Consider the following 16,636-nt stretch of genomic DNA (forward strand, 5'->3'; position numbering starts at 1 on the left):
TAGTATGGAAGTATGCGGGTTTGGCTGGAGCATATGTGTTGCCAAGTCTCACTCGCTGAAATCCGCTCGTTTTTCCCAAATAATGTAATATCCATTCTGTTGAAGTTGTCATCCAAATCCAAAATAACAGAATGCTAAATTTAGGTCGTGAAATTGTTCAATTTTGGCCTCCTGCCTTGTTTACACCTGTAGTTCTACCCCCTCCCCCCATTTTTCACTACGTATCCATCCCCCAACTCCTCCTCCTTCATCCTGCCACTGTTTCCAACAGCTGATCGCAGATAAAGAGAAAGACTGGAATCCACCAGGAAAAAAAAGGAGTCGAGGGGGAAAACAACACATCGATGGATTACGACGACCCGCACGAATCCAAAATAATGCTTGTTTTGGTCCTTTAACGTGGGACGCCGCGGCGCTAGCTCCGAGCCGGCTCACACAGTAGCGGAGGCTAACTTTACAAACATCGCTAGACAAGAAGCGCAGTCAGTTTACGGTTTATTGAATAGCGCAGACACCTCTTAAGATATAGAGAGAGTTGTTTATTAATGGCGTGAATATTTTTTGGGGGGGGGTTTACGTAATTTATACACAAGCAAACAACACACTTGGGTCTTGTAACGGGACTGTTTTAATTAGCCGGTTTAAAAAAAAAAACTGAGCTAAGGTTAGCTAGCAAACAAAGATGATTAGCTAGAACTGCCTTGAAAAACAAATAGGTTAGCAGACGAGACGTGTAGTTCGGGCTCCTAGCGCGCTCTCCGAATGGGTATTTGTCTGTGCACATTCAGTTGGACTGACCTAGTAAACCGTGGGCCATTTTCCTACAGATATTTGCGCTAAGTAACGTGAAATTTAGGTTCATTCGCTGTCCTGTCGCATAGTATGCTGATTAGCTGACTAGCTTAGCTATCCAGACAACCGTTTATGGTCTGGACGAACAGACAGACAGACAGACCGAGGTGTCTCAATGCTTATTTTCTTCCCTTGCATTAGGGGCTATGCCACTTGCGCCCTCTGCAGTGTCTTATTTAGCTCAAAGTAAAACGGAACTAACCGTAGCTACCTCACCGAGCCTTTAGCTAGCTCAGATAACCAAGTTGTGTGTGTGTGTGTGTGTGTGTGTGTGTGTGTGTGTGTAGGGGGGAGACTATGAGCAACTCCAACAGTATTTAGCTGCGTTTGTTGCTGTTAATACGGTTTTAACGCATGTATTTTAATTGTTTGTAATTTTTAAGTATTTTAATGGGATTAATACGCGCGGCTGAACGTAGCCAATCCTCCTGGACCGCCGGCTTCCTCTAACAGAAATGGCCTTCCATGGCTCCGCTCGGCCCGCTGTGTGTGGAAACTTGTTCCCAGCCTCGGATTTGGGCCACAAATATTTCTGTGTGAACAGTTCAGGAAGTACCGCAGCCTGCAGCGGTTTAAACGGCTCCCAGAACCCAGCCGGGCCCAGTCAGCCCGCTGAGACCCCGCGACACCCGGCGACTATTGGAGGGAGCACAGGCGGAGGAGCAGCGGTGCCTCAGCCTCACAGCAGCCCGGCCAGTGAGGTGCCCTGCCCGGCTGAGATGGAGCCCGACAGGCCGATCGGTTACGGAGCCTTTGGTGTTGTGTGGTGAGTGTCTCCCAGGCTTTAAGCAGGCCATGCAGCACTCGTGCTGTCCTATAGGTTATGCATGGTGACCCTTGATACTTTGTCCCAAACCTGTCGTTGAGGAACGGCAGTGTAATATGTGTCTTTACCCTCCAGGTCCGTGACGGACCCCCGGGATGGACGGAAAGTTGCTCTCAAGAAAATGCCGAATGTCTTCCAGAACCTGGTCTCCTGTAAGCGGGTCTTCAGGGAGCTCCGCATGTTGTGCTTCTTCAAACATGACAATGTGAGGCTTTTTTTATTTTAAACTTGAGAAAGGGAACACAGCCTACAAATTACACCCGTATCCAGATTGACTTACATTTATCTCATTTATACAGCTGAGCAGTTGAGGGTTAAGGGCCCTTGAGCAAGGCCCTTAACCCTCAACAGTGACAGCTTGGTGGTGTTGGGGTTTTCAGCTCACGACCTTCTGAGCAGCATCCTAACCACTGAGCTACCACTGCCTTGTACCATTACATCCACGATTCATTATTCCCAAGACTTCAGTTATGACCCGATTCCAAAATACCATCATTTCTGATTAGTGTCTGAAGTGCCTTTTTACTTTGTTGAATCAGGAGCTAGATTTGGGTTGCATCTAAATGTTGCTTGGGGTTGGCTCTCTAGGAAGAGGGTTCGAGATTTCTGGATTCTCAAGCCGTCTTTATACTGCAGACAAAAATCACACGATAGGAAAGAATTGTTTGGTTGAGATTGGTGGTCTTCGAGTGCATAATATACCATGCTCATATGTTTCCATCCATGTATTTTTATGCATGTTTTCAGGTATTGCATGTAAATAAGATAAATTTTTAAAAACACTCGATGGAAACACCAGATGTGAATAAAATCTCCAAAATGCACATTAAAAACACGTGTGCTCAATTGAGACGGATAATGTCTTTTTTATTCGATAAGAAGACATGCATGAACTACGATGGAAACACATTTACTTTATATATTCCTCTACGCTCACGAAAAATACCATGTGACTTTGCCTCAACAAGTCATTGTGATTGGATAGTTGGCTCAGAAAAGTAAAAATTTGTATGTTCAATTTTCCCTGAAGTGAAGATTTTGTTCTCTTGAACACATGGGATGGAAACGATGCTTCATTTGTGAATGTTTTTATGTGATATTCCAACAAAATTCTAGAAGCGTCTATTTATTTTCATTCAAATCTGAGTGCGTCTGGTGCTACGGTGCTCGGATGATGCGGCACCCGGGGGGCAAAACGTTTTGAAAACACACTAATCCTTATTATATTAAGCTCACGTTGAAGTGTGTTGGATTGTGACCCCGTTTTCTACATGACCGCAGATAATGCTGATTTAAAAAAAAAAAAAAAAATCACAGGTCTATCGTTAGAGGATCTTCATTGAATAGTCTGACATGTAGATGGTATTGTGTTGTCTGTTATATTTATATATATATATATATATATATATATATATATATATATATATATATATATATATATATATATATATTAGTATAAAATATTTGACGCTGGATTTTATTGGGTTCATCTTGTACAATACACTAGGACGAATAATAATCTTGAAGACTGCCGGAATGGTACAGTCTAAACCTTAAATCTGGCTATTTATAGAGCCAGGATGAAAGATTCATAAGTTCAGTCGTTCCAGGATTTTGTGATCACGGAAATGAACGCGAAATTGAGCTACCTTCGGAGTCGCTTACAATTTTTCAAATTTACCGTGGGTTTGGTCCGAGATGCGTCATGTGACATCACAACGTGCATTCAGCCACAGCTCTCCACGATTCGCGTGTGTCGAACATGAGTACAGTTTAAAGGCCTCATTTACATTCATGTTTTGCCAATTCAGATAGTTTTCTGCAAAAAAAAACCCCCCAAAAACACAAACTCTGTGAGCTGCATAGCAAATTTTTAAAAAAGCCGCAGCGAAATCAAGCATTTTTGGCCGCGACGATCACAAAAAAACCCCCCAACTCTACGAATTCGTGTACAGACTGATAAGTTGATGAGTTGAAAGGGAGTTGAAGTTTGACTTGATGGGGATTTATGTTTTCAGGTGTTGTCTGCTCTGGATATTCTGCAGCCTCCACAGATTGACTGCTTTGAAGAGATGTATCCTTTCCTCTAACAGCATCTGTAACTTACTACTAGATTATTGGTAATTGTTCCCTCACATATCCTTTTTTTTTTCCCTGTTCTATAAGACTGCGTGACCAGATCAATAGAGCACGTGACATTTTTAAAAATAGAAATTTGTTTCCTTGACTCAAGTTATGTCATAGATATGTTATCACAGAGCTGATGCAGAGTGACCTGCACAAGGTCATAGTTTCTCCACAGCCTCTCACCACCGACCACATAAAAGTGTTCCTCTACCAGATACTCAGGGGTGAGTTGTTATTATGGGAATCCTGGGTGGGGATGAGTGTATGTCATTTAGCATCGTGAGCCTATTTGTGTCTGAAAGTTCATAGAGAGGCAGGTAAAAATAGTCTGGCGTAATACTGTAGTGCCATGCAGTTAGAAAAACAATGTACGATGCCTGAAGGTAACCTAGCCATCAGTGCTTTTATGGTCTCAGCCTCAGACACTCCGCCCAGGCCTCCAGAGCGTCTGATAGCTTTTGTACTCTTTTCTGGTCACAAGCTTCAGAAAGTTGAACCCATTCTGTACACCAGTTCACTTCTCTACACCGGTTCCCAGCTGAACAGTAAACTTCTTAACACAGTGATTCAGTAAGATGTAGTCACGGTTAAGAGTAAAAGCAGTCTTGGTGCTAGTTGTTTAATATTTGCTTAATAATTTAAGTTTGGAGATGTTAGCAAATCTATATGGGGAAAATGTCCAAGTGTTGTGGTGATTTTCCACATCGCCCACCCATATTTCCACATACGTTGCACTGTGTTCATTCTTTAAGGCTTAGATAGACTTAATTTATGTGGCAATTATGCACCACCTTTGTGGATTGCACAAATTTAAGACTGTACAAAACACCAGTGTGTCAATTGAGCTCTGTAAAGGTGTGAATTAATTTTTTTTTTTTCCCCTCAGGCCTGAAATACCTGCACTCTGCTGGAATTCTACACAGAGACATTAAACCAGGGAACCTGCTGGTCAACAGCAACTGTCTCCTCAAGGTACATAGCAGCTGATGAAATTAGACATGGCTGTTCAAAATACACTATGTCCAAAAGTTTGTGGACACCAGACCATCACACCTGTATATGTCATTCCAGATTTAATCCCTCCTTTATTGTTATAAAAGCCTCCACTCTTCTCGAAAGGCTTTCCACAAGACTTTGGCGTGTAGCTCTGGGGATTTGTGTTCGTTCAAGCCACAAGAGCATTAGTGAGGTCAGGTACTGATGTTGGGCAAGGAGGTCTGGGGTGCAGTCGGTGTTTCTGAACTGTGGGGTTGAGGTCAGGGCTCCGTGTAGGCCACTCGAGTTCTTCCACTCCAACCTTCACAAACCATGTCTTCATGGAGCTCGCTTTGTGCACAGGGGCATTGTCATGCTAGGATACATTTTGGCAGCTTAGTTCCAGTGAATGGAAATTGTAATTCTATAGCATACAGCGATTCCAGACAGTACTTTTTCTTCCAACTTTGTGCCAACAGTTTGAGGGGAAGGGTGTGATGGACAGGTGTCTACATACTTTTGGCTCTATAGCATTCAAGTGGAATGACTAGTTTTGATTAAAATTATGTAAACTATCTTGAGAAATGTTGGTGCCATGCTTGTATTTATGCTGCAGTTACATGATCCCAGTTATGACCACACAATCTCTCTCATTTCTTATTTGACCAGATTTGTGACTTCGGTCTGGCTCGAGTTGAAGAACCCGACTCCTCACGTCACATGACCCAGGAAGTGGTGACGCAGTACTACAGGGCCCCTGAGGTTCTGATGGGCTCACGGCATTACGGGTCAGCCATAGACATCTGGTCTGTGGGCTGCATCTTCGCCGAGTTACTTGGCCGCCGAATTCTCTTTCAGGCCCAGAGCCCCATCCAGCAGGTACTGACTCACATCTGCACTGCACAGTGGTGTCTCTTGTCTTCCTACATGTCCATTATGAAACATGTATTGTGAAGATGGGTCCTCTTTAGAATGTGTATACTATTGTAATGTGCGAGTATACGTCATAAAATTGATTTTAAATTCAGGACTATGGTTGTGTGTGGTGTAACTGCATGGGAATATGGATTGTCAAGAATCAATAGCATTCCTCACTGAGAGTGTTACAAAGCAAGAGGTATTGGCTTATAACCGTCATATTACCTTCTTACCCGTTTCTCTTCCACGTTTAATAATAAAGATGTAATACCATTGCAATACGATGCTTCATGTGTCTCGGAGGAAGCACACGGTAGTCTTCACCCTCCCCAGTTGATAGCTGTCGTGTACTAGGGGAGAGCTGGCTTGTGGGTGGGAATTGGCATGTGAGCAAACTGGGGAGAAAATAGGGGAACATTTAAAATGAAATAAAAATGGTCTGTGTTGTCTAATGCTCCATTTCTGTGTGTAGTTGGATCTAATAACTGATTTATTGGGAACTCCTCCACTGTCTGCCATGGCATCTGCCTGTGAGGGTGCACGGGCACACATCCTAAGAGGACCTCACAAACCGGTAATATGTCTTTCTTTCAGTAATGCACACTAATGGTCAAAAGTTTGGAGACACTTGATTGAAATGTTTCTCACGATCTTAAAAATCTTTTTATCTGAAGGTGTATGATTAAATGTTTGTAATCGGTGTTGTCGACAAAAAATGTAATTGTGCCAACATATTCATTTTTTTCGTCAGAAAACTAACATTTTATTTACAAAAAAAATCTATCTTTTAAACGGATGCCTCGGAGCGAAATATTCTGAAAAGCAGCCAATAAGTGTCCAGCTCCTTTAATACTGTTTAAAAACCATCTCAGAGTGGTGATTCAGGAAATCAGTTGAGATACAGGAAATTGGTTGAATACATTTCAGGAAAATCTAGCCAAAAAGGGCGTCCACTTTTGAAGGTGATATAACATTCAATTATTTTGATTTATTTTTAATTTTTTTTAATTTTATTTTGAATCTCAACATAATTCCCAGAGTTCCATTTGTGGTGTTCCAGAGTTTTGATGACATTATTATTATTATTATTATTATTATTATTATTATTATTATTATTATTATTTTTATTATAAAATGTGGAAAAAATAAAAATGAGTGTCTAAACTTTTGACTGGTAGTGTACTTGGAAATACATTTATAATCAATTGTACAGTTACATAGACCACAAAGGAACTGTTTGTTGAAGTTGGGCTGGTTTTCCAGATTTTGTCTTTAAAAAGTCTTCCACTAACTTGAGAAATAATTGGCATGATCATAGTGGTAAAAAAATGAAAGTGACTGCATCATCAAGACTGTGCACCAGTGCCATTGTTCAGTAAATATGCTGTTCTTAGAATTACGATTGGAGTTAGTTTCTTTGTCTGAAAGTCCACTTGGTTTATATCGGAATCAAGTAAAGGATGAAAGGCTTTTTCACAAAGTGTTTTTAATTTTGCTAATAATAATAAATGGAAATAACCTCACTGACAAATGAAAAAATTTAACTTCCCATTTTGATATATGGCTGATATAAACACTGAAAATGAAGTGGCGTGTGCTCTGAAGTGGCACCCCATGTGATGATGATAATGATGGTCTTTTAAAATGAGTTGCTTCACTTTTTGTGAAATTAAGCTAAATGTTTGTGCAGAAATAACAGCAGAATGCTGAAATGCCAGACTAGTCTTTAATTTTTTTTATTATTTATTTTTTTTTTTTTTTGCGCTTTTAATATTTTGTATTGGTGTGCATGTGTGATGCTCCACACCACATCACTCAACAATGAACAGTACTACTAGTCCAATCCCACTGCTATTAAGTCCTCTTGAATCGGCTGTGCTTGAAAGCACAACCGATAAATCTGCTCCAGCACCTGTGGTAAAAATCAGTTTTGCTTTTCGTATGCCCAAAGAAAACACAGCATTTTCACATTGCAAAACATTGACTGAGCTTTGCCAAACCGATCAGCTCAAAAAACCTAACATGCCCCAACTCGTTGTTTGCTGACATTCAGTGACTCTCTTTCTCATTATCTCCACTTCTGTCATTTTCTCTGCTAGCCGTCACTGTCTGTTCTGTACATGCTGTCAGACGGAGCCACCCACGAGGCTGTTCATCTTCTGTGCCGCATGCTAGTCTTTGATCCAGTGAGTACACACACACACACTCTCTCTCTCTCTCTCTCTCTCGCTCGCTCGCTCGCATGTTCACACGCTAATGTTTTATAATCTCCATTTTGTTAAGCCATCCTTAATCTTGAGTCATAGGGTGTTATGGAGAATGGAATGGGATCAGACTATGATGTACATGGTCATTTTTAAATTATTCACAGTCACACATGCTTTTGATACGTTTATAAACTTGGTTAATGCTGAACCAATGTTAATGTTCGTTGTAGTCCAGAAAAACAGTGTAATCAGTATGGGACTGCATTATGTGGTGTCATACAGTTGCAGTCAAAATGATTCAAATCATTGCAGATCAGGTTTATTGTCAAAATGTTCAGACTTTCAGCTGTTTACAATGAACAAATCAAACTAAAGCAATTGAAATAGTTCAACACAACGAACGCTTCAAGTGGTTTCCTCAAATTCAACTGAAAATGCAACTTATAATGATTTCTCCAATTTCAAAATTATTCAACCCCCTGAATAGAATCTCTCACAACAGCACACATGTGCAAAACAAGCGTTGTCTCAAGCACACCAGATGCAAATAATCAAGGGCTTCAATAGTTGCACCAGGTGTGCTTGAGCTAGAACACATGAAATACCCAAACTGGCTTGGGGTAGAAAATAGATGAAATACCTGGACGGGGCAGAAAAAGGAAGCTATCAACGGCTGCAACCAGATTTCTGAGAAGGCAGGTTGTGAAAAACCCGCAAGTGAGTGCAAAGTCTACACTGAGTCCACAGTCAAGCATGGTGGTGGCCCGTGATGCTCTGGGGCTGCTTTGCATCCTGTGGCACTGGAAACCTGCAGCGTGTGGAAGGCAAGATGGATTCATTGAAGTATCAGGAAATCCTAGGAGAAAACGTCCTGCCTTCTGTGAGGAAGCTGAAGCTTGGGTGTCATTGGACCTTCCAACAGGACAATGTTCCCAAGCATACCTCAAATTCCACCAAGGCTTGGTTGCAGAAGTCGTCCTGGAAGATTCTACAGGGCCATCACAGTCATCTGACTTGAACCCCATAGGAAATCTCCGGTGGGATTTGAAGAAGGCAGTTGCAGAACACAAACCCAAGAATATTACTGAACTGGAGGCCATTGCTCATGAGGAATTGGCTAAGATTCCTTAAGAATGCTGCCCGAAGCTGGTGTCTGGCTATGCATCTTGTTTGCAGAAGGTCATAACAGTACTAAAGATGCATACCATGAAGGGGTTGAATAATTTTGAGACTGGAGAACTTTCAGTACCCTTTTTTTTTTTCGTTTCGTTTGTTTAAAATAAAATCCACAAACTGAGTGTTACAAATATAAACTTCAGACTAAAATTTTACACAGCTGTTTGTCCAAAATAGTTAGGGTTAGTGATATAGGGTTAGTGATATTTTTGAGACGATATTACCTTTCTAAAATCCACACACTAGACGGTAGAGGACACAGTGCATAGTGTAAGTGTATAGTACTTCATTTGGGACACAACTTTAGTATTTACTCTCCTAAGCGTGTTTTCATTACAGAAGTAACGTAATGAGTAAATCTCCCCCGTACCGCGCAGACCAACTAATCGATAATGAGATTGGTTGACAACGATTTTCATAATCGATTATTATCGATTTTATGGATTAGTTGTTGCAGCTCTACTTGTATGTATATGTAAGGTTTGTTTGTTTTTTGTGTGTTTTGTAGGCTAAGCGGATTTCTGGCAGCGACGCGCTTTCTCACCCATATCTAGACGAAGGCCGTTTGCGGTATCACACATGCATGTGTAAGTGCTGCTACTCGGTACCCAGCGGCAGAGTGTACACCCGGGACTTTGAACCTGCTGCAGAGAGGCCCTTTAGCCACAGCTACGAGGAGAGCATGCTTTCTGTCTGGCAGGGCAAAGGTGAACATCATGTCATGTGTTTTTCTCATTGTTCCTTATCCGCATTATGCACTTAGCCCAGTGTTTGTTAGTTGGTACTTGTGATGGCCGTTTTGTGTAATTTTGCAGTTGAGTCATCAGTACTCGAACACATTAAAATTGATGGATAAATAAAATGTGTGTGCAACTTAAAACATTACAATTGTTGACTACTATATATATAAAAATGGGGTTTTCCATCTGTGTCTTTAATTCTCTGAAGCTCGAGGGATAATGTAAATGTTTAAACTATATAAAGCATATTCGTGCGCGTGTGTGTGAGAGAGAGACTGAAAGATGTTGTGTTTTTCTTGCTGTACTATAGAGGTGTCACCAAACCCACCCATAGCATTTTATGTATTCGTGTACATGTTTGTTGCACTATATAGCCAAAAGTTTGTGGCCACCTGACCATCACACTCGTATGTGCTTTTTGATCATCCCATTGCAAATTTAGTCCTCCTATGCTGTTATAATAACCTCCACTCTTCTGGCAAAGCTTTCCACTATGTTTTGAAGTGTAGCTGTGGGGATTTACCCATTTATCCACAAGAGCATTAGTGAGGTCAGGCACTGATGTCGGACGAGGACCCCTGGGGCCTAGTGGATGTTTCCGTTCATCCCAAAGGTGTTCAATGGGGTTGAGGTCAGGGCTCTTTGCAGGCCGTTCAAGTTCTTCTACTCCGACGTCGGCAAGCAATGTCTTCATGGACCTCAGTTTGTGCACAGCTGCACTGTCATGCTGGACCATGTTTGGGCCTCTTAAAGCTACAAAGATACGAAGACATTCTATACAGTTGTGTCCTTCCAACTTTGTGGCAACAATTTGGGGAAGAACCACATATGGGTGTAACGGTCAGATGTCCACAAACCTTTTTGCCCTATAGAGTGTTTTCTAATTTCCTTTGTTGGTTCTATTTCCCAAGATATAACATAAATAATTTAAACTGAGCAACCTAGACTTGAATAATGCATTTACTGAAGATGAATCAATATCAAAGTGCCTCGTCCAATGGGCTCCTATGTATGTAAATGAACGTGACATTTTCTTTGTAATGGGAGTTTCTCATTTAACTTTTGTTTTTGTTGAGCAAATCAAATTGAAAAAAAAAAAAATTATCAGGACAGTAAACTAGGTGTTGTAATATGTAGCTCGCCTAACATTGTAAAAACTTGCTAAATATACCATAATTACCATAACATCATCAATGTCATCACACTGACCACCGCCTTAGTTCATACCCATAGCGTAATTTATTTTATTTGTGGTTTCACATTACTGATACTTCTCTAAAATCTGTTTTTCTTTTCTATCAGAACTCATCCATCGTTTCATCACTGAGCACCAGCAGGGCAAAAGAGTGCCTTTGTGCATCAACCCCCAGAGTGCAGCCTTCAAGAGCTTCATCAGGTGAGGAAGAGCAATTTAATCATTTTTAAAACATTTAAAACATCGTGTCTTCACTCTGCACATCTCTCTAATCTGTGTCTTTTACTTTCTCAGGTCCACTGCTTGGCATTCCTCTAAAGTATCGAGGAAAGAAGAGAGATGAGATGAGGAGTTGTTTTTGTTTTTTTTAATAGGAGTCATGGGAGATGTAGTCGTCTATAGGAGCATGCTTGTGCTTGAGATGAATGACTGTTTACATTTGGTTCTTGTCAGATTATGTAGGTCTGAATGCCTAGGCTTGGTGCTAAGTTTGGCACAGGATGAGCATCCTAACATTGTCCAAAAAAACAAAACAAAAAAAAAACCCTACAGTACCTAATTCTGTAGACATTTTTTTTTTCAATAGTGACAGTCCAATTATGCTGCTGCAAACATTTTATACTGACTGAGCATGAGGATTATGGATACTGAATTTCAGAAGAACCTCCTTTTCACGGATTGAAGTCAGATAAGCGTTGTGATGATGATGGTGATGATGACGATGGCGGCACATATGCGTGTTGAAGTCCCTCAATGTTGTGCAATACCAATATGTGGGGGGGAGGTTTCAGTATTTGTGGGCTTCAACTGCCATTCAGACTTGTTCATATTGTTATGTTCTGTGTCAAAAGTCTTTGCCGTGTTCCTTAACTGTTCTTGCGGTAATTAGTTTTTCTCACAAGTTCTTCCTTTTATTTCCTGTAACTCTGCTTTAACCATATTCCCAGTATTGCATAGTGTCATACGCATTTGGGTTGCTTTTTATTTCATTTTGTTATACTATACTGAAACGTAGCGGTTTTTTTAATAGTTAGAATGCCAACAGTTTCCTCCTGCGTGACTTAGTTGTCACTGGATAGTAGATTAAGATGCTGTGGGGATTTTGATCACGTAGATGTATAGGTGATTTTGTATGTGTATGTACCTCCCTTAAGCATTATGTGAAAGGATTTAAAATTTTATTTACTTTTTGTGAGCTGGACAGCTTTTTTTTTTTTTTTCTTTCGTTCCCTCTCTTTAAGGTTAGGAGAGTGTTATTGAGCTGACTTTGTGTAATTGAAGCTAGAAGATGTACACTTAAGTGATGTATGAGGTGTGTGTGTGTGTGTGTTTGCGTTGTCCAGGAGTGGAGAGCGTTAAGGGGACGTGCAGTGTTGCGCTATTTCACATTCATTACCTCACATAAACCCACTGTGCACTGGCTGAGTGTGCTCAGACAAAACCCAACTATTAACCATGTACTGTACAGGGATCTGTGCTAATCACTGAACCACTATCCCTACAAATCCCCTTTATCTGTCTGTCTCTCCCTCCTTGCTCTGGCTGATGCACATGTCTCAGATTGCTTTCGGGAGGAAAATGCTGCTGTTCATTTGATTGACGTTTTCACTTCAGTCATAACTAGTGTTGAGCTCAGGTTTCATGTCGCAGACTCTGCTGTAAGTGCACAGGGTCTCTTGTCCAGGCCACAGCGGCCCATTCCTGGTGCTGTGAACTGAAAAGGCCCTGTTTTTTTGCTCTACAACCTCGAGACTCGTGCCTGTAGGCCACCACTAGGTGGTGACGAGCACACGGAGCACTGCTGGACAGACAGTTCCCAAGGACGTCTGTTCAAACGGATCGGCACGTGGATAAGGACTTAACGATTTGCAGTACTTCAGGAGTCCGGTGATCTTACAACTCCTTGTGCTGTTATTTAATTTGGTCCTAGGAAGATATTTTCTTAAATTAATAGTTTTCTTCTATTTTAATGTCATTGCATTGTGACCAATTTAAGTTTTTTTGTTTTAATTTTTTTTTTTTTTTTTACGTTTTCTTTCTTAAGGTTTTGTTGTTTGACCACTTTGCTATTGTGTTGGTAGAAGAACTAGAAGTGTAGTGACATGAGAACTTCTGTTGGTCTAGGATTTCTCATACCGACCGTTAACTACAACGTGAGGATGTTTTAATTAATGGTGAGATTTGCAATAGTCATGAGCTCATAGAAGTTAGACATTTTATGATGGGGGAAAAAAAAGAAAACTTGATATTTGTGTTGATGACTTATGGTTAGTAATATCAAACGCTTGTTTCAAAAGATGGCTGTTGTGGTTTTTTTTTTTTTTTGTTATTTATTTTGTCATTTTATTGAAAATGTTTTTGGACTTTGTGTTTACAACAGATGCTTGAATTTTGTAAGGGGAAAAAAAAGTGGTTTAGAGTGGAACTGTCAATAAAGAGCGAACACTGGAGACAAAGTGCCACGTCAACTGAAGAGATAGGAGTCTGTCCTTTTTTTTCCCCTTTTTTTTATCCTTGAGCTAGATTTATTTTTTCCTTCAGATTTAATCACTTTTTCAAAAGTGTTTTGCTTGGTATTAAGACACTCCATATATTTACATTATCTTTAGATTTATTCATTTGGCAGAGCACTTCATGCACGAATGAGAAGCACAATCCAGCTCAGACAAGCCAACACTTTCCATTTCAGGAACAATAGAAAACAGCTGTAGGGGATTAGTGAAGAAACTGCAGCACAATGCATAGAGCTATATACACGATGAGAGAAACCAAATGTTCAAGACCAACTTTAAGCCATGCAGGACAGCATGAAGCAACAGAGCTTTATGATCAGATGATCCAGTGCACATAGTGAGATGCTTTTTGAAGGTCGCAAGAGATTCTGAAAGATAGAAGGGAGGTCAACCATACCACTTTTAAGGAAACACAGGCTTCTGATAAGTGTTTGGGGTGAGTAATACAAGCGGCTCTAGAAGAGGAGCATTTGCAGACTGTATTGGACGGCCTTGGGTTGAATGAGAGACGAGGTGGGTGCTGTTTCCGTAACACTGAAAACTGCATTAGAGATTTCTGTCTAGCATGTGTGTGAAAACCACAGACTAGTATTTTGACCATGTACAGAAAAAAGAATAAAATGTACATGTCTATAATTGTAGTCTACTGTAAGGACAGTTGTTGAATTCCATTAATAAACATAATACACCTATAATAATTAATTTGTTTTACATAGTGCATTTTATAATACCTTGAAATTACAGCTCAAATTGCTTTACGGTGTGAGGATTTAAAAAAAATAAATAAAGGAACAAAAGACAGTCAAAAATAAGGTACTAAAATAGGCAAATAATATTAGTGCCATAAATAATATCAGTGGGGCACAGTGGCTTAGTGGTTAGTACGTTTGCCTCACACCTCTGGGGTTGGGGATTGAATCCTGCCTCTGCCCTGTGTCCACAGAGTTTGCATGTTCTACCTGTGCTTCGAGGGTTTCATCCGGGTACTCCTGTTTCCTCCCCAGTCCAAAGACATGCATTGTAGGCTGATCAGCATCTCTAAATTGAATTGTCCATAGTCTGTGAATGTGTGTGCGAGTGTGCTGTGGGATGGGTTGGCACCCCATCCAAGGTGTCTCCCACCTTGTGCTCCGAGTTTCCTGGGATAGGCTCTAGGCTCCCCAACGACCCTGTGTAGGATAACCGGTATGGAAAATAGATGGATGGATGGAAATAATAGCATTGGCAGAAAACAGCAAATTAAAATGTAAACATGTACAATAAAAGCAGTTAAATTTTAATAATTAAGATCATAAAAATGCATGCTAGTTAGGCAGTAAGTTAAATGCTGAAGTGGGGAAAAAAAGGTTTGTGAATTTGCAATTACAACTTTAGTATTCAGAAATAATTCTATTGGTTGCATATTGCACAGAGAACATGGATATTTATTATTTTAACCAGACTTTCAATTCACATTACTCTGCATGGAGTGTCTTACACAACCCCATGCATCCTACTGCATTTATTTTACTCCTTATATTTCCATTTACACGCATTAAGCGAAGCATAAATTTAGTAGAGCTGCAATGAAGGACCGATCCTCCAGTTTTACTCTATATTAAATTTATTTAAAATCCTAAGCTACAATAATGTCAAGATTGTGACAATGCAGTTGCATAGCAAACTGATTGATGGTATGACAAACATGCATTTGCTATTAATTTTCTGATAAACTGTCTCACGGCTCAGTTTTTAGATAAACTGTGGTGTAATTAAAGCTGCTGGATTTGAGTTGTTCCCATCCCCATATTTCATGGACCCTGTTGCATTAATGAATGTTGCACCAGTTGTGCCTTTGTCCTCAGTACTGAGGAATGAGTTGAATTTCTTGGTTATAAGCTTCATGAAAGCAGCTATCAGGAGTGATGTAAGGAGAGATGTTAAATGTGCTCGTTTAGGGTGGTCGAGGATATGCTGCTGCTACATTTTTAACCTAGAGTGTTGTAATAGCCCAGTTGCTACTGAGGACAAAGGCCAGGACTAGCCATGATCAGCATATTTCAACATGCAATACCTAATCAGTGTTATACAGCGTGAATCTGCATGACAACGAGGTCTCAGAGAAATATAATCGAAGGTCAGCTGGGGGTCAGTCAATAACCCATACGTCAATCAAAGTCTTTAAACTTAGTGTGATATTACAAATTCTAAAGAGCTGAGTTAGCAAAGTAGTTTAACAAGTATACATTTCATACCTAAGAGAATCTAACAAAAGGTGTGCATGTAATTGTATGGAATTGATCAAGTATTTACTCAAAAATGTATTTATACTCTCATGTATTTTAGTATCTTCTGGCTCAGTTGGTAAAAACAATATATTTCCAATGGTTCCAGAGCAGAGACCAGATTACACAGTTACATTCTGCTCATATAGGTAGCCTGCTATTATCTGTGTCACTCTACAGACACTGAATTATGAAAAATCAGCAGAGATGTGCCTGTTTGTTAAAATCAGGACTGTCCTCAACTGTCTAATAAAGCAGAATGTAGTTCGAGAATAAACTTGGTCACAAAATATCAAGTACACGATAGATTCCCCAGTATGGCATGATCTTGTACTGATCTGCCATGTTAAAATCGCTGCGATGAAATTTTAATGGGAATTAAAATTTAATAGCAATAAAATTAGCCTAACTGGGTCATGTTCCTCCAAGACTGTCCCTCATTTAGTTGGTAAAATCTAGCTTGATTGTGTTTGTTTTCTCTTATTATACAAGATTAAAGTATGAGTCTTCCCTCATAAATGACACTGGAAAGGTACTAAATAATGCTTTTGAGGGTTACTACTGTGTGCGAACTTTGTCTTTAAAACTCATTTAAGGTAAATGAGGACTGTTTATTCAATAAAAAGTACTTGTACAGCACCTTTATTTCTGACAGTGTATTTAATAGTGGAAACGTCCTGAGTAGTAAAAATATCAGTAAAGAACACTATACTAATACAGGTTAGGGCCTCCCTTTGCTCTCAAAACAGCCTTAATTCTTTATGGCATGGGTTGGAGTGTTGAGACAAGGCAGCTTGGGTCCATGGTTTCATGCTGTTGGTGCCAAATTTTGACCCTACCATC

At 40.2% G+C, this 16,636-nt stretch overlaps 1 protein-coding gene across 1 annotated transcript; it reads left to right on the forward strand.

Annotated features, from left to right (window-relative positions):
- Positions 1 to 271: 271 nt before the first annotated feature.
- Positions 272 to 13,489, forward strand: nlk1 (nemo-like kinase, type 1). Its single transcript, XM_053614108.1, has 11 exons — positions 272 to 1,618; positions 1,754 to 1,883; positions 3,697 to 3,752; positions 3,923 to 4,029; positions 4,692 to 4,777; positions 5,450 to 5,659; positions 6,171 to 6,272; positions 7,798 to 7,884; positions 9,590 to 9,788; positions 11,124 to 11,217; positions 11,311 to 13,489. Exons 1-11 carry the CDS (start codon positions 1,308 to 1,310, stop codon positions 11,357 to 11,359), a joined length of 1,431 nt encoding a protein of 476 aa, XP_053470083.1. The 5' UTR covers positions 272 to 1,307; the 3' UTR covers positions 11,360 to 13,489.
- Positions 13,490 to 16,636: the final 3,147 nt, after the last annotated feature.

This window comes from Ictalurus furcatus, chromosome 2 (assembly GCF_023375685.1).
Source record: "Ictalurus furcatus strain D&B chromosome 2, Billie_1.0, whole genome shotgun sequence".
NCBI classification, from domain to species: Eukaryota; Metazoa; Chordata; class Actinopteri; order Siluriformes; family Ictaluridae; genus Ictalurus; species Ictalurus furcatus.

What these genes read in the sequence shown, in the direction of transcription:
- nlk1 (XM_053614108.1), top strand. Translation starts at nt 1,308, where the DNA reads ATGGCCTTCCATGGCTCCGCTCGGCCCGCTGTGTGTGGAAACTTGTTC. An exon ending in CCTCTACCAGATACTCAGGG is followed by an intron (nt 4,030 to 4,691) that starts GTGAGTTGTTAT and finishes TTTTCCCCTCAG; the next exon opens with GCCTGAAATACCTGCACTCT. An exon ending in TAAGAGGACCTCACAAACCG is followed by an intron (nt 6,273 to 7,797) that starts GTAATATGTCTT and finishes TTTCTCTGCTAG; the next exon opens with CCGTCACTGTCTGTTCTGTA.